We start from the raw sequence: 18,470 nt of genomic DNA on the forward strand, positions 1-18,470 counted from the left end.
TTATCGTTTTATACTTCAGATATGCTTAGTCATGCCTTTCTTAAAGTAGTATACATCTTCCTGCATAGCACTGCATGTTTTGTCATTGTTTCTACTTTACAGTGGTAGATAGTACATTGCTGTGCAAATCTGGTGCCTTGCAATTCCAGGATCCTTCTGGTTAGCAATAATCTGATAAATGTAGGTTATGAAATACATTATATAGATAGCCTTTGGTCATGATAAATCAAGAGAATGGAAAACACACATGAAGCTGGGGAGTTGTTTTATACTGTTTAGCTACTAAAAATGGATTCACTTACAATTCACAGAATGTTTCTAGTGTCCAGTCTTTAGCCTGAAGTGTCATGTTGAGCCGTGTATAATTTAGGGGAGCAAGGACAGTGTGTTGTGAAGACAGCTAACTTTTCTCCCTGAAGATGATGCTTATCCTTCTGAATTTTTTTTTCCCCCAAGGCAAAGACATTCAGCAGAGTGTATTGTTGATAGAAATGAGAAATCATGAAAATATTCATCATCTCTTTGTTAGAGTGGAAAAACAGGACTTAGAAACAGTGACATGGGAGATTCAGGAAGGGATTTCCTGGACCAGGTGTGTCTAGAAAGCCTCAGCTGCATTCTTTCCTGTAATGGAGATCTCCTGGTGTATTAGAGTGCGGAGCTTGATTATAGCCTCTGTGTCTACTTGTGTGCCAGCATTAGGTGAAAGCTTCATGGAAGCTGTGTGGCTGTCTATGGTGAATGGCAGCTAAAGCAGGTGCAGAACTGACCTTATTGCATATAATGTGTGAAGTCATGGGAGAAATTTATACAACAAATGCTTTTCTTGAAGGCAGAGATTATTTGACTGTTCTTTATTATTTGGCAACAATTTTCCTTTCAGGAAAAGATTCTGAACAATTCATCAAACTGCCCTCCTGCATCTGCTCAGTCTACGGAAGGTTCAAAGTCAAGAAGAGCAAAACTCGTTTTTGATGATAGGTAAGAACAGCAAAAGGTGCCTTTCCCTTTGTGGGGATGTGAATCTCAGAACGTAGCCAGCTCCCCGTGGAGAAGAGTCCTCGTTCTGCTTCACGAAGGGTGTTAAGTCAAGCTCACGCGCTGGAGAGCTGCGCATTTGTTCCTGCAGCGATGTGCTTGTCTGGCTGCTCCGTGTGCCATTTACTTGGCAGACAGCACAGTCCTTGAGAAGGAACCGTAGCCTTCCCTGTACATTCCTACTGAGCATAAAAGGACCACGCAGTAGACTTAAATAGCTCAGGGTTGTTCTGTTCTTAAATGCTGATGGGTCCTTTTCGCCTTACCAGGACACTGCTGCTACCTGTCTGCCTGTTCTCTTCTCAACAGTTTGCTTCCTCTAGAGTCAGGAGTTGTGGTCATCGATAGTAGAGAGGAGCCTTCATCTTTGAAATTCCAGATCCACAACAGCAGGGCTGGGATTTAATCCTGTGGAGTCAAAGAAAGTATCTTGAAAAGAAAGCAAAACAAATATTTTACCGTCTTGTGCAGACTTTAGGTTTCACTTGTACCAATTCAAATCTCAGCACAATGCTTGCTCTTAAAGCATTTCTCTTTGTTGTTCTTTAAATTTGCTTTACAGATAAAATTATGTTTATATCGAATGTAAAAGTAACTTCCTTAGTTACTTTTAAGTTAAGTTTAAGAACTCTTTGGAAGTGGGCAAGCTAGGTGGTCGGTGTTTTTTTTCTGATAGTTATTCCTTAAAGAAAAAAAAAAGGAAAGAAAAAAGTTAAGTGAATTTGATGATTAGATTACACTATCAATCATTTAGGACAAAATAGTTTATAGGGATTTTGTAATTATTCCAAGACAAAACAGGGCCAAGAAATTGAGATAAGATCAAACTTTAAAAAAAAAAATCAATCTGAATGTGTATCGAAGTATAGGAAGACACAATGAGAGCACCCTACAAGGAACACTGTTGTGCTTTGGAATGGCGTCATGTTATAACCTTATGGTTATGACTGAGACATTTCAGGATTTCTTGGGCCTTGAACTGATTGAACTAATTTTGTAGGTATATAATCTTTTTAATATTAACTGTTGCTTTCTAATGACATCAATTTCCTGTAAGTGAACTGTTAAAAATGTTGATTTCAAATATCTTTAATTCTTAGACAAGTAAGATAGGATGGATGGGAGAGTTTATTTCAAACTTTAATCAACCCATAGGTAGTAAGTTAATATATTGAAATGTGTAATTACACTTTTATGATTTTCTTCTGCTAATCTAGTCATGAAAGTAATTTGGCATTGATTGTCTTGGGTGGCTAAGCAAAAGCAATAACCAAGAATGCATCTTGGTTATTTTGTATTATTGTCATAATTTTTAAATATTTCACACCTTCAGTAATACCAGTCCTGGAGGCGCTGGTTTAATTTGTCCTCAGATTTTGTGGGTTTTTTGCCTTCTCCTGCCCCTGTTGTTGGTCAAGTGTTTGGTTTGCTTGACTATCAAATGTAGTAAATTTAACCAAATCGTTACTTATCAACTTGCCTGAAAATACTGTTTTGAATTACCTGAAACTAGAGAAGTAACTTTAAACTATTTTTAACAATTTTATCATACTGTAACTAATCATACTAGTTAACTATTTTAACAACTTTTTAAACAGTTTTATCATAGTGTAGCTCCTGTGACTTGAGTTAGACAGAAAGAATATGAAATTTGGCAACATTGAGAAACCCCAGTCGTAAAAGGAAGTGCAATATGGGTGGAGCTGAGTCCATAAATTTGTGTCCTCTGTTGCAGGACTTACTCAGCTGATCATTATTTACAAGAAGCAAAGAAGTTAAAACATAATGCAGATGCATTGGTAAGTAAGTCTCCAATACTTATCCAGTGTTTGCACATTATATTGGGGTTTGTTTACTGCTTTTGCCATTTTGCTGCCCTTCTGTACTGGAGCTTTCTTGTACTTCCTCTCTGTTTTTTGTCCTTAAAAGTTTTTTCCAATCTCCTCAGTCTGACAGGTTTGAGAAGGCTGTGTACTACCTAGATGCTGTAGTGTCATTCATTGAGTGTGGGAATGCATTGGAGAAAAATGCTCAGGAATCCAAGTCCCCGTTCCCTATGTATTCAGAAACTGTGGAATTAATCAAGTAAGCATCGCAAAGCATATACAAAAGTCAAGTGGGTGGGAAAGAGGTCTGGAAATCAGAGCTTCTAAATTTACTAAAGTTTTTCCACCAACTTTTGAGATCTCTTATCATTCTCCAGTAAAACTGGATCACTTACCTGTTCGTTCCAGTTGCTGAGGCTTGAAGTGTCTTCATGAAGGTTGAGATGCTTTCTGCTAAGGCTCTTGAAGTCTCTCTACAACGCGTAACACCTGAGAAGCAAAATTATTCCAATTACTACCTGGTCAGCATTTTGTTTAGGATCTGAGAGAGGTTCCTGAAAGTGGTGAAGACAGTTGAAAGTAGAAATTCATAAGAACATCAGTGTTTTGTGATTGATAAATAACACTGTAATCTTTATTTTGTTGTTTACTTGATGTCTTTGTTTGTAGATACACTATGAAACTGAAGAATTACTTGGCACCAGATGCTACGGCTGCAGATAAAAGGCTAGCAGTGCTTTGGTATGTGTATTCTGAACTTAATACAATGCACTGATTAATTTCAAATGTTTTATCTGCATGAAATGCTGTGTTACACTGAGTTGTCAGGTGTTTCTGAACCCAATATGTGAGTTTTCCACTTGGCTGTACATAAAGATTAATCTGTATATCTGATGACTGTAAATTAGGGCAGAAGGGGATGTTGACAACGAGGGCCAAGTCTTTGAAATATTAAGGAGTAACAGCAGAAAGGATGGGGGTCCTTCCTATGTACTCACCCAATGATAAGTCAAAATTTGGACTGGCTGTAAAGAATTGTCACTAGCTTCCTAGCTTAAAGAAATGGCTGCAGCAGGTGTAGAGGTCCAGAACCAATTGGTGTCAGGTGGAAAAGAAGGGGGAGGCCACGGCAGAATGCATTAGACTCAGTATGTCCTGACATGAGTGAAAAATAAATTAAACCCTTGTCTAGGAAGTAACTTAGTGTTGTCTCCTAAGCTCAGAACTGGAAACTTATTATATCAGCAAGATCACTGAAAATTATAGTTTCAGCTTAAGGCACACAGAGCTGGTTTTATTTCCTTGAGAATTTAAAGGTGGTTATGGATTTTTTGGTTGAGTTACAACCTGAGAGCTGGCTTGTCAGAGTTGGCAGAGAAAACTTTAAAAACACAGCTACTAGATTTTTGAAATTCACTGAGTTGTGATAAACTTGACTTTAACTGCAAATGTTTTGTTGTTCTGTCTTTGGTCAGTCTTCGGTGTCAATCTCTGCTATACCTAAGGCTTTTCAAACTGAAAAAGGAAAGTGCATTGAAATATTCTAAAACTCTGACTGAACATCTGAAGGTAATTGCATATGTATTTTCTTAGAATATTAAAACCTAATCAAATTAAAGCTCTACATCACTTAAAATTCCTGAATCCAATTTTCAGACATGTGGACTTGGAATATACCCTATTTAGAACTGGACCTTGAAAGTATGTTAAAGTTGAGTAGTTTAAAGCTGGGAAGAGACAGCATGGCTGTCATAACCCTACTGGTCCTAGCATGATAGCTCTCCATTAATAATTTGATCTAGCTTTTGCCCTCTTTAATAAATTTAGGGGGCTTCAAGGAGAATTTAAAAATGTTCTTCTTGCTGCAGATAGAACAAGCTGAAACTTCACTTTCATGTTTAAGCTTAAGGGAATTCGGGATCTGGGGGTATATTACATGGGCTGCAGCTATTCAGCCTTTGCAAAAGCTGGCGTGAGAGCCACCTTCTAATTCAAAACCAAATTGGTCTTTCTGAATTTTTGTTGTTTGCAGTGGGCTGTTTGATATTTGTTTTTAATAATTCTCCTCCCCTTCTCACACACACACACACACACCCCCAGTGAATTTATGTAAATTCCTGTGCAACTGATTAAAAGTGCTGTCAGGGAAAGGAGATAGAGAGATATCCTTTGAATGAATTTATTTGAATCAAGATGTTGCAGATGAGAAAAACAGTTATGATACTTCTGTAACGTTACTCATTCCTTAATCTAGACTGAGATTTTCAAAGGAACTGTTGGGGGTATGTAGCTAACGTCATTGGGTTTCTCTGAAACTTCCAGCTGTCAGTACTGACAGGAAACAGGCTTGTCACATGCCTGGCTTCTCAGATTTTTTGAGACATCTTTAATTGTTCAATGCCAGTAATAACAGATTTCTTCCTATTAATGGGCTGAAAAAACCAAAATGTTCTCGTAAGAGGCAATGGGATCTAATGGTTGGAAAAGAGGACTACTCCAATGCTGTATATATGTTTAGTGGCCTTCTTTGTGTTGCTAAAATAATCTCTTAATTTGTGTCTTAGTCATCAGTAAAAAAAGGATATTTTCCCAAATTTGAATTTACTTTGATATTATTCAGAATGTTGGTTATTGCTTAAAAGAAAAACTAAAAAAATTCATTTCTTCAAAAATAACCAATTAAATAACCAGATAAAGTATAAACATAAATCAGGTGACAAATTTATTTTTCCCCAAACAGAATTCCTATAATAATTCTCAAGCACCATCACCTGGTATGGGAAGGTAAGTAGTAAAAGCTGTTACCTGTATTTCTCAACTTCTAGGTAGTTTTCTACATAAACTGTGTACCTGGGATGCTTTTCACTCTTTAAAGTGTTGGGGTGATTGTTCTAAGGGTATAGATTTTGATTCGGTTGATTGTGTAATTATTCTGATAAAAGGTTTGGAAGACTGCTGCGTGTGATAGTGCTCTGCAGAGAGTTTGTCAGGCAACTCCTTGTTGCAAAAAAAAGGGTTAGTGTGTCACTAACAAGTCGCTTATCTCAGTGAGTTTTGTTTTATTTAATGCTTTTTCCCTCAAAACAATAGCTTTATTAATGCTGCAAGCCCAGACGGCTACAAGTACTTTCAGGGTTGTCTGTTCCATAGTATAGCAATTTACTTATATTCTTTAAAACCTTAACAATGGACCTTTGATAGATTACTCTGTGAGTTTTAGGAGGGCATTTCACTTTTGCATTGTGTTATCTGATAAGGGTGATATAGTTACCATGTAGTTGTAGTGTTTTCACTATTATTCTTTAAGTTTATTTAAACAATGATTTCAAGATTTTATTGAATTGGAAGGTGATGAGGTTTGGTGATTAGGTTTTGGCTGTGAAGCTGAAACATAAGAGTTGGAGGATCCTCAGCAGTTGTTACCAGCTCATGCATTTCATTTGTTGTAGGGCAAATCCTGACTTCTTGATGTGTAAGGTGGGAGTCCTTCAGCATCTCACACCCCGAGATGTGGGAAGAGAGGTCTTAGAGAGTATTAATCTTACAGCATGATATGACTGAAGTACCTATATTTGCATTTTACAATGTAATATTTTCCTTTGGATAAGCAGCAAGCCTGTTGGTATGCCGTCTCCAGTCTCTCCAAAGCTGTCTCCAGGGAATTCAGGAAATTACTCTTCCGGGGCAGCCAACCCTTCAGGGAGCGGGTCTTCAGTGACGATCCCCCAGAGGATCCATCAGATGGCAGCCAGCTACGTCCAAGTAACGTCCAACTTCCTCTATGCCACTGAAATTTGGGACCAAGCCGAACAGCTGTCTAAAGAACAGAAAGGTAAGGGCTGGCACAAGGTGGATTATAATACCAAATGTACCAGAGTGTGCTGAAATGCTCAGAGGCTTTGAGTTTTGGAGTTGCAGTTAATGGTGCACAGGATGCTTGACCAGGTCCTCTGCAAAAGTAAGATGGAAAGTTAGACCTTCGATTACAGTGATAGCCCGGGCTGGTTGTCTTGGTTGTCAAGGTGGTGTTGGAGATGTAGTGTTTCCTACCAGCTCTGTGTGTAAAAAAAGTAAAAATCTTGGCTGCATTTCCTGTAGAATGTTAGGTGTAGGAAGAGGAACTTGGTACATTTCCATTTCTGAAATTCTTAACTGAAATACACATTTGAGGGGGAAGGCCAGGGAAGTTTTACAGTAGTTTAACCGTACTCGAATTATTCTTATCAACCAGTCTTCTGTAAAAGAGTAAAGAAATTGATTAGAAAGGACCTTTTTCCTTTATTTTTTTCCTTCCGTCATTCAGCCATCTTTCTTTTCTTCTAACTATCTTAATCTAAAAGATTCCTGATGAAAAGATGAGGGGTTTGGGTGTAATATTTCCTGTATAAAAATACGTGCATAGTTTAACTTGTGTTTCTGTTGTTTTAGAGTTCTTTGCTGAACTGGATAAAGTTATGGGCCCTCTGATTTTTAATTCAAGCATCATGACAGACCTAGTGCGTTACACCCGTCAGGGATTACATTGGTTGCGCCTGGATGCCAAGTGATATTTTGAACTGAAGGAATGGAAAGTCGAACACATTTTTCTCGCTGCCTCTGATTTATCTCCACAACACTGTGTCATGTCAATAAGGAAGACTGCCATAACACATTGCTTAGTTGACACTAAGAGCAAGGAATGCTTTCACATGTCTCCCATCCTCATTTGTGTTTTGTGTTTTAACCCCAAATTATCTGGTTAATGGACTTCTTCAGTATTCCCGTTTTAAGTTATTTAAATATTTTAAAATTTGCTACATAAAAAGGTGTAGTTTTGCTGATCTATCATGGATAGATCATTGGAATTCCAGTCATAATACATAAACAGTCAGTTTAAATCCTATTTATTTTAATTTTTTTAATTTTAATTTTGAAAAGCCCAGTTTGGGGCAGTTTTTAGCTATTTCTTCCCTGAATTTACCCTTTCGAGAACTTAGCAGAAATTAAAATAGACACTTTATTTAAGTACTTTGTGAGCTTTGTTACTCTGTAATGTCTTGTGGTGGTAGAGCCTGTGAAAGGAACTAGGGTTGATAGGTTCTAACGTGTAGGGACACCATGCTTTTCATGCCTAATGCCTATGAGTCAACTAATAAATGACAACTACAGATTTATTATTGCAGAATTTGTACTAAATAGAAAAGTTCCAGATATTCTTCTACGTATTAAGATACTTCATTTAAATGAATTATAAAGAAATTTATATGGAAAAGTATTTAGCTGGATCTGACTTGGATTGTTTTCAAGGCAGTTTCAAAACATCGGTTAACACTATAACAATCACAAAACATTACAGTAATTTGCATTTAATGTAATATCGAAGTAATGGTGTAGGAATGAACTTCAATCTGATAGGTGCGATGCATACAGGAAAGGTTTCTGAAATGGACAATCTTGTGCTTTTTGGTATCTCTTAATTTAAAATACATTTTGTTTCCTTGCTTGTCATTTTTTGACGCTTACAAAATCGGTGAACTTTGTGGTTAAAAAACCAACAATAGTTGAATTCCTACCAGAACTCTCATTTGCATCTTTTCCATTGACTGAGAAACCAGGAATCTTAAGTAGAAATCGAGGGCCATTTTTTTCCTTTTAGGGTCTGATAGGTAATGGACACTACAGGATGACAGTGCAACAGCCATCGTGGGGTGGGAGCACACCTGCTATTACAGGGAAATTATCTGTGTTGATGCAGAATGGATTTAAAACTTGTATTTACCCCATGTTAATGAAGGTCCCGTTAATGTTTGATGGAGCATAATATTCACGTGTAAGGGAGCGACTTGGTGCAACAGAAATGGTTCATGGAGTTGCGATTGACTGCTCTCGAAAAGTGTAAACCAAAGTACCTTTCCACATAAGGTGCTTGTCTGAGTAAAAGGTTTAAAATGCTACTGCTTTCAGTATTGCTTAGTGCCCCTAACATGTCTGGTGTGCCTTATGCCTTACTTTTAGATGAAGATTTTATGAACTGTTTACAAGATGTTTTACAGCAGGACCAGGTATACTGTATGCAGTGGTCTTCTGCAGTACTTTGGTAAAATTCCATTTCCTTTTTAAAAGTACTAGTGTCTGTCACACAAACTGACTTCTCATTGCGGTGGTCTCCTTTTGAAGAGTCAAACTCTGAATCCTTTGGAGTGAGATTGTGGAATGCTGCTTTGTTTTCTCTCCCATTTAACCCTTTATTCTGTACCAGATATGAACGTGCATGTTCAGGAAAATTATTGCACTAAATTTTTTGTGTAGTTGTAGTTAAGTGCCAAAATCACGGCAACCTCGAGAGAAGGAATAGAATTCTACGCTACTTAGTACTGCAGTATGTCCTATGGGCTTTAAGAGTTTAGAAGTTTTGCAAATTAGTAACCTACTAAAAGGTAGCTGCATATTCGTAGAGCTTCCTTTGCGTTCCAGCGTGTTTTGTACTTCCAGAAAAGCTTTGCTACGTACGAATTGATACATGGTTAACAGACCTGTGACTTTTTCCATGATAGCTGAATTTACTCTTCAGGTCTGTTGGAGCATCCTTTTTATTGAATCACTGTGCAAGGTCACGTTTCTGTTAGTGTTTGCTGTTCGAGACAGAACTCTGTACCCTCAAACTCCACATCTTGGTTAACGGGACACTGTCAACTATTTTTCCTTTAATACTCTAAAGTGCCTAGCACACTTTTGACGCTATATAAAAAATACCTTCGTAGAAGTTGCATTCATGGTTTATTTTTTGTGTGCTGCACTAGCCAGCATGGCTGTTTTTTGGCTTGCTCCTTTGTGCACAGTTACCATTACTGTTAGCAGGAATGGTCTCATCTCTGGGAATTTTTTTTCCTTAACTAGAGTCCCACAAATACCTTTTGGTGTCACGCTAAATTGGTCTCTTAAAAATGTATCGCTTATCCCTAGATCAGTGGATCTTAAAAAATTGTCTTCAAATGACCAGAAGACTTTTTACATCGTGTCAAAATGTGGACCTGAACTGGTTGAAAGTGTCCCACCCAAACAGTGTACCTCGTAGTAAAATACCCTCTAGAGTGCTGTCCCAGGTCTTCTGTCTGTACGGGAGATATGCAGTGGTCTTGTTAATTGAAAAGAAATGCCTTACGCATCTGTGGCTATTTCAAACGGATAAATTTAAACTTTGCAATTCCAAAAGCATATCTTAATTTGGGATTTACCATTGTTTCCGAGAGAAAAGTTACATACTTTGTCAGATTTCGTAGCTAAAAAAAATGCAAGTATGTAATAGGCTTCCACCCCTCTGTCAAAGTGCAGGCAAACGGCCTCAACCTGTCCTTTCGTACCTCCGCACAACAGCAGTGGAAATGCACGTCACTTCAGTACTAATGCAGGTCGCACTAGTGACTAACGATGAGGGAATCCCTAACTCCTGGCTTCCTAAATGATTCCCTAGACAATTGTATATTAAATACATATCAACGCTGCAATTTTAATTCCCTCACTGAACGCGGTCCCAGTTGGTGAATCTTAAAAATGGCTTAATCAGACTAGGCTTGCTCAGATATCAATACTATTTGAATTTGCTGTCAAACTTGCAGGTTCCTAGGTGATAAGGTGCAACCATTTATAATTATAAACAAATCTTCAGGACACCAGAGTAAAACAGCCCGAGACTTTTATTTTGATTTGAAACTATTAGCCATAAAGCAGAGCACATGGATGGCTCTTCTTGGCTTTTGATGGCAGTATGCAATTTGTATTGTATGTGTCTTTTAATATATATGTATATATATATGAACTCAGTCTGTCCAAAGTATATGTTATACTTGTTTTTAGATTATGGTGCAACTGACTATATTGATATATTATTTATTGAGTGCTGAATCACCATCTTATTGGTGATAAATCTTGCATATTATACAGGAGTGCAATGTATATTCCTTTAGATTGCTGAGGCTTGATTGCTGTGATAACAAAAAAATGCCCTGAAATGTATTTATGAATGGCCCCAACATACAGAGAGTCAGTACTTTATGGAAATAATGTAGCACTTGCCTGGGGCAAGTAAAATAAAGCCGTAGGCAGATAATTACGTAGTTTGCCATTTTGGCAAACTACTGGAAAGAGAGACTACCTTTGCTGTATTTAATATTTCATTTACCTAACAGGTATTTGCTGTCACTGCAGTGTTTATATTAAGGCAGATACAAAAGGGCCTGAGCAAGTCAAGTTTGAATTACCCATTGGGGAGTAAGCAACTTCCAAATTCTTAGATTTCTGACAAATACTTCGGTCAGGGTTTAAATTACTCCATCTGATGAATCAGTGTTATGGAAAATCCTGTGTTTCCAAGCAACAAAGTTAATGCTAGACATCTTTAAGTCTAAAGAGTAGCCAAAGCTTTTGCTAGCCAACTCAGACAAATCCAGACCTATTCCAGGAGACAGATTTCCGAAGTAGGAAAGTTAGGTGAACTCGAACAATCAGGGAATCGCGATGTATGCCCAACTCCATTACTTTTCGAGGAATTGGTCTCTGCTGCCGTGATGCCATTTGAAAACAGCGGTGTTGGGGCGGGGGGAGGCAGGGAGGGAAGGGTCAGCTGTACCGTCAGTAAGTTCTTCTCTCAATATGAGCACGGCAGAGCAGCAGCTCTGGTCTGTGCTAGGTCAGCCTTTCAGGCAGCGTTAGCTCTCTGCCAGTACTCAGCTGAGTTTCACTCGAATACACTGTCCGGAGCAATTTGAAATGCTGTGGTACAGCATAGAGTTTATGTAGGCTATCTTTATGTCAATGCTTCACCTGTTTTAATTTCATCTGGAAACTTAATGGAAGCGTATCCATTCCTGTTGTAACTCTCCACACATGCTAACGGAGCTGATACAGGCAAATTGGAATGCAGTGTTCCCTGTCTTCGGTTTTTATATGCAACCCTAATAGTTGATGTAGTTGGGTGCACAGTACTTCTGCAGCATTTGTTTTTGGCTGCATTGGCATTATACATCTGAAAACTCAACTCTAAGGACCAGGCATGACTTTTGCAAGCACAGTTCCTGACATTTGTATCTGGTCCCCCTTTTAAATTGTTTTAAGAAATTTTGTATATGGAGGATAAAGTGCTTATATATTTATTAAAAATCCTTTATCTTATTTGAAATTATTATTTGGTGAAGAAGGGTTTTCTTTTGGGGGAGGGCTTGTGGGTGGGGGAAGGTAACTTTTAACCTGTCACTTATAAATGAAGCCCTTATTAATCATACGGAAAGGTACTGTTAGTAACTAATGGGATGTCTCTGTTTTATGCTTTGTACATGACAAGTCCATGTGTTACATTTTGTTTCTATCAAAATATTTAGGCATCTGTCTTCAACCAAAACCTAAAAAAAAACAAACTGTGATTTTTATTTGTTGCAATACATTTGAAATTTCAAAGGGTACTTTGGGGCTCAAAATTAGGATTTCTAAGTCAGTATGTGCATTTCACGTAATAAAGCTGTTAATGGTGAGCAAAGTATTATATACTAACTAGATTTTTTCCACATCTGTATAGTATATTCTATGTATTTTGTGGTATTGAGATTATAGAAAGTTTAGTGTCCAAAACATGCGTTTAATGTGTATTTTTAAACAAATTTATGGCAATTAAAATATTTGGAGAAAAGGGTATCACATTTCAATTTGTAAAGATCTTTTTAACTACTGTGTCATTAAAATGCTTTGTACAATGCAAAACTGTAACTGGAGAAACTAAGTTTAATAAATATCAAATAGATTTTCTGTATTAAACTTCAAAACCACTGTGCTCGTATCTGTTGCATGGCCTTTCTCCTCCCTGGTGTTGCATTTTTAAGCAGAACTTTCTTTTTTGATCCTCGTGCTCTATGTATAACAAAAGGAAAATAGCATTCAGAATTGGTGTCCTAGACTTGTTGGTATTTGTGTAATCAAAAGTGGCTTTGTTTCTCTCAACCCTCCGAGTTAATGTGCATCTGGTCAAAAATGGATTTTGATCAATTTATTTTAAAATAGTAGATACTTCAGTCGCAAAAGTTAGTCTAGGATGTTTACTTAAGTAAGTTTTATTAGAAGTAAATTAAAAGTAAATGCTTTCCCTTAGAGTTATCACTGGATGTATTTGGAATATTGAAAATGCTGTCAGTATTATCAGTTTGTTTGCTCCCTCTTTCTAACAGGCCTTTATCTGAAGTACTGATAAGAGTTCAGCTGTTGAGACTGAAATGAGATGGAACCATGATCTACTTTATGCATTTGCCAGGTTGAAGGATAAATGTCTAAAGTCCAGTTTGAAATAAGCATTCCTACTTGAAACGCCTGACGTGCACTCACCATATGCTTTGCTCACCAGATACAAGGAAAACCAAGGTGGTTTGCTGAATATAAATTTTTAATTCACACCTTAAAAAAAAAAAAAGAACCATTACGAGAACCAAAACGAACACGAGATGCAGAGTCCTTTTATTGAGCTTGGCCTGAGTCATCCTGAAGCGTGTGCTGCAGAGGTACAGCCTTGGTTAGGAAACGCTCTCAAGCTCTTTGAAGTCCTTTTACCAGTTCATATGACAGAAATGTCACTGTCTTAGCTTTTGAACGGTCAATAAATATTTCACAAGTAGAGTGGAGCATTGTTAGCAGTAACAGTGGTGGGTGTTCTTCATCGTGACAGGTCACTCCGAGGCTGTTCTAAGGAAACAGCGGTTCTTCCTGGAAAACAAAACATCATCAGGCACTGACAGCTCCGCCTGCCAGCTGCGTAGGGCTCAGACAGTCATCCTCAGATACATCCTTAGCAGTGCTCCTCTTACCCAACTGTTACAACAGTGCTGTATTCAGCTCATGTAGCCGTGCTCATTGTATTCACCTCTAACTCTATTCTGTTCATCTTGATTCATTTTATGTTCTTGCTTTGCATAACAACTCCAAAATGCGTGTTATCCAGGGCTATATGGTCAGACTGTGTAGAAATTACACACAATAGAAATCCCTTTCTGTCTATATGTTCCTGTGGGTGCTGTTACGGTTCACCTATGTTAATCAGTAGAACCAAATGACGCATTTCAAATGCATGCAAAATAGCAGCCTGACTACCATGTCCTATTATATTTACATATAGTAGAAAACGGGTATATTCTACCCTGTCTCTCCTTGCTTTCTGGAATGTGTACATAGGTACCACACAAAATCAGCTTTCAGTCACTAAGTAGGAATTTTAAGTAATCAATTTAACTATTGGACAATTTGCTCATGTCTAGTGTTCATGAGAACTAAATGGCTTTTGATATTTTAGTTGTCTTTTAAACTATGAGCTTAAGTAATCACCTTGAAGTGATTAATTTAGGGTAAGATACTGCTTTTAATTAATATATGCTTTAAAGTGAACAGTATTGGCTTTAAGAAGGATTAATTTTAAGGTGTCTAAGTGATTACCTAAAAGCTGTCTAGAATCCTGTGTTCTTTTTTGAAAAGACAGGTTATTTGGGGTTGCAATGAAAGGACTAAGGCTCGTAATCCAGGGCACTTGGACTCTGCTCTGTTTGCATTGCTTACAAAAGAGGTCTAAATCTATTGCCCCATCCCTATTCCTGGTATCTTCTTTATTCACAGAATTAACTCCGTACCTTGTTTGGGTGAGAATGAGAACTTCCTCCACATAATGTAAGTGTCACTGAACCTGAACATTGATCAGGATTAGTTACCTGCACAGCATTGTAATGCATTCACTGTTATCCCTGCAGGAGGCTCCAATGGGTCTCAGTGAGACTCCTCTCCAGAAAGGTGTCATCCGCCTCTGTCTCGTTAGCCGAGGCTGTCGCTGGCGCAAGGCAGCGCAGTGTGTCTGAAACAGAGTTGTAGTGCGACTGTCAGGAACACGCAGCAACTGTAGGCGCTTGGTCGTTCTGATGCTGAGGTCAATAGTCTTAAGTGAGGAACTTGAAATCTTTCTCATTTTCAGATCATAGCATGCTCTGTTAAAGTATAATTGCTTGTATCCAAACCCCAAAGAAGTAAGAAGTATAAAAATTAACTATGTTTTTTAATCTCGGAAGGGAAGGCAGAATTACTTGCGAAGTTATGTCTCGGAGTAACCCAGTATTCACTAGGCAGTTACTCTACTTTTTTATGATGTTGAATCCTCTAAAAGAGCTCTGCTGTCACCTCTAACTCCTGCCAGTTTTTCTTATTCATGCAAATGGTAACAGTTTTTATTAACTACCTGACCATTTGAATTAGCACTTCAAATAGTTATCTCTATTTACCTGGCTGAGCAGCAGTGAGCAGAGCAAAAAGACTGCCATCATTTTCCAACAGTGCATCTTCACAGTACGAGCTGTCACTTCGACCGTAGGACCAGCCTTGGGGGAGGAGGTAGGAAGAGCCGCAAATAGAACTTCCCAAGCTTCAGCTAGATTTTTATAGACTTCATTCTCTTACCGTTGCGTCAGCTGTCAGTCATTACAGGAACAAAGTTCGTTTCGGAGCAAGAGGGAATTACTAAGTTAGCATCTGCTGAAGTGATCTGGTTCAAGGCCTGTCTGTCTAGCTAATGATTTACTCTCCTTCCACTTGTACTTTGTCTGGTCAGCTTACCAGTTGTGCCAACTGTTCCTTTTTTTAAAACCCACCTAACGTGTTACCGGAGCTCCGTGGCATATTTGCAAGCAAAAGTGGTTGGCCCAAAGTATTATGGTAAAGATCAAAAGCCATAACCTTATTTAACTTCGGTGATATTCACAGTGTGTGCAGCTCTGAGTTTGTCAGCCGGGGGAAAGTATTGTCTTACCGAGCTTATTTGGAGCAGAGAATCATGCGTTTGATTCTGCTTCTCATTCTTGGTACATGAAAGAATCATGAGGAAGTTACTTAACCTTCCTTTCCACACACACGGGACTCAAAAAGCAGATGTAATACTTTTCAGATGGGTTTTGGAATGTAAAATTATGTTACGCATGATAAATAATAGACCTCTTCTTCCAAGGATCCTAACGTGTAGTTAAAGATAATCTCTAGATAGCTAATCCCAAAAGTAGAAGAGACTGCTGCAAGGGTTTCCTGGAGCTGAGTTGCTCCATGTGGCAAGACTATGGTTTCTTTAGATGAGCTGTCTCTGCTGTAGTCTGCCTCTGTACCTTACAGCGTAACTCACGATTAGCCTTCCAAAAGGTGCCGACAACTCCCATTGATGTGGGTGGGCAGTTTGTAATTGAGAGGAATCTTAATTTTCTCCATTGTGAAATGACATTGCAACAGCCTAGAGAAAAGAATGTTTAAGAAGAGCTATCTATTACCGCTCATCTTCTCTATAATCCTTCTCTCAGCTTACAAACATTGGGACAAGCGGGAGAAGCGTATGTCTAAGATTACCAGTCTGTAAATGGACCTTGCTGGTACTCGCTCCTCCTCCTCATCTGTGAGATCTTGTGCATCTGCTGCCACATCTGTCCCGTGTACGCCATATCTGTCAGGTGCAAGATTTTTGAGATTGCAGAGTAACATAAAGAGAATACCAGCTTATTTGCGTCAAGTATGTCTAGGTTTTGGAGCACGCTATGTTTTAAGTTACTTCAAGTAGGAAGATACTGTATAAAGTAGTGAATTATGTTTTAACTAAATCGTAAATACAAATCTGGATGTAATAGGCTACCATTTTCTGTGATTGCTTAATATGGAGGCCTAAGTGCCGGCGTGGAAGGCAAGTTACTTAGGTTAAGATAATGCCATGCTGTCAGGGTCGTGTCTACAGACCCCTTAGCCCAAATGTCACTAGGATTAAATAAAAACCCTTCCCAGCATATTGTCTACAACCACTACTGGAAAATTTGTTCCTTTCCTAGGGTTCTTCTTAGACTCTTTCCTCTGCCCTGTTTGCCTTGCTTCCCTGGGAGGAGGAATCAAAACCCTTCATTATTTCACCTTCCTGAGTCTTATGAAGGGAAGGAAATGGGACAGTAAATCATGGCACATCATATAGCTGAACTTAAAAGTTTCTTTTACATTTGGCTGCGAATTTCTCAATTGTTTTTCCCCATGAAATCCTTTCTTTACATGCATCTGAGTTCTAATTTCCGCTATTTCCACTAGGCACTAGTATAGAACAGAGAAAGGAAAACAAGAGGCAGCAGCAGTAGTCTTGACTTCAGCTGTGGAGCACAGGATTTGAAATGACAGCTCTTTCAACTCTGACAGCAGTGCCCTCTGTAAGTTGTCACTTCTCAGCTTTTTTGGCTAGGTAAGACTAATACTTTGTGACGATATGTCAAAATTGCTGTGTGTCCTTCTGGGTTACTGACAGCATCAGCATATCCCTTTCAGGCAGCAATCCATTTACTCTGTGCAAGAAACTGAGGAAAGAAAAAAAAAATGGAACCAATTGTTTCCATGTATGCAAGACCAGCACACCAGTAAAATGCCACAGCAAAGATGCAGGTTATAACAAAAAAAAAAAAAAGCTACAAAACATTGCTACTTCTAACATTTAGCAAAGAGAGAGCAGAAATGAATTAGATGACTGAGAAATTTTCAAACACCTTGTTCAGATTCCGGAATACCCACCAGCCGAACCCCCAAATGCCCTATGTCCAGCAGGAGCCATCCCCGCTGGTTACAGGTTCTGCACCCAGCTCCCTGCCCAGCAGGCCGGGCCCTCGGGCGGTCTGGGTGGGCGCGGGGGCACCCGAGGCGGAGGACGGCTCGGCAGGGTTGCGACAGGCCGGTGGCGGAGCAAAGGGTGAGGAGGCCCAGCCTGCCTGCGCCGCTGCTGACGTTGCAGCAGGGCTGAGCCGCTGCCCGAGCGCCCGCTGGGCTGCGGTGCCTCGGGTAACCGGTCACCGGCTGAGGTGAAGGTGCCGCGCTGTTTACAGTAGTCCAGCAGCTGGCTCACAGTTCAGCTGTCTGTGAACAGGGGCAGAGACCTCCTGAGAGGGACCGAGATGAGCTGCTCACCTTCAGCAGAGTTGCCGAGACGAAATGCATTGAAAAACAAGCATTTTCTGAAACCACCAACATAAAAGTTCACACGTGCTCTCACTTAAGCTCCCCGTCAGCTGCCGTGGGTGCTCTTGGAGGCTAAATAAGCAGGACACAAGTGAAGTTTTGAATAAAGTCTGCCTCCAGACATCTCGCAATCGTAGTAGCCAGTTTGTTGCTCCCTGCTCACTTAAGCTGCCTAGAAAATACCAACGAACTGAAACGCAGAGTTAAATTTAAGCACAGAGTATTTTTGGCACAACTCGCAGCACTGGATGACTTGTTTTACTCCTGTTTATGCCAACCTCAGACTGTATTTGGAGTAAACACAAGAGCAGTAGGAACAGCCCTAATACTGAGCTTAGTCTCATGTGCTTTTTAAACGCACGTGAAGAGCCCCAAAAGAATAAAGCATTCAGCTATAAAAATTGCGTATCCCCCAACTTCCTGAAGTGAGAGACTGAGCATCTTTGTCTTCCAGACAGCCCAGCCCTGAGCGCACCAAGAAACTAACACAGGGAAACGTCACTCCCGCCCTCGGATAAGATAAACTCAGTACCAGCTACAGGAATAGCAGGACAGGGAGATAAACGTGTTGCTTTGCACGGGGCATGAGCTTGAGATGGT

General features: G+C 39.2%; 1 protein-coding gene across 6 annotated transcripts in view; it reads left to right on the forward strand.

Moving 5' to 3' along the window:
• Positions 1-17,218, forward strand: part of AFF4 (ALF transcription elongation factor 4) — a 57,887-nt gene extending 40,669 nt beyond the window's left edge. For 3 of the 6 annotated variants that reach the window (XM_075164493.1, XM_075164492.1, XM_075164494.1), the window contains 8 exons: positions 884-981; positions 2,774-2,837; positions 2,987-3,123; positions 3,534-3,605; positions 4,340-4,433; positions 5,605-5,648; positions 6,476-6,696; positions 7,293-11,862. In XM_075164493.1, coding sequence (XP_075020594.1) covers positions 884-981; positions 2,774-2,837; positions 2,987-3,123; positions 3,534-3,605; positions 4,340-4,433; positions 5,605-5,648; positions 6,476-6,696; positions 7,293-7,411 — 849 coding nt within the window. In that variant the 3' untranslated portion in view covers positions 7,412-11,862. Of the gene's footprint in view, positions 1-883; positions 982-2,773; positions 2,838-2,986; positions 3,124-3,533; positions 3,606-4,339; positions 4,434-5,604; positions 5,649-6,475; positions 6,697-7,292; positions 11,863-13,054 lie in introns of those variants that run through there. The other 3 variants (XR_012675998.1, XM_075164495.1, XR_012675999.1) reach the window with 3 other exon arrangements.
• The last annotated feature ends 1,252 nt before the right edge of the window (positions 17,219-18,470 follow it).

Source organism: Calonectris borealis, chromosome 15, assembly GCF_964195595.1.
Source record: "Calonectris borealis chromosome 15, bCalBor7.hap1.2, whole genome shotgun sequence".
Lineage (NCBI taxonomy): Eukaryota > Metazoa > Chordata > Aves > Procellariiformes > Procellariidae > Calonectris > Calonectris borealis.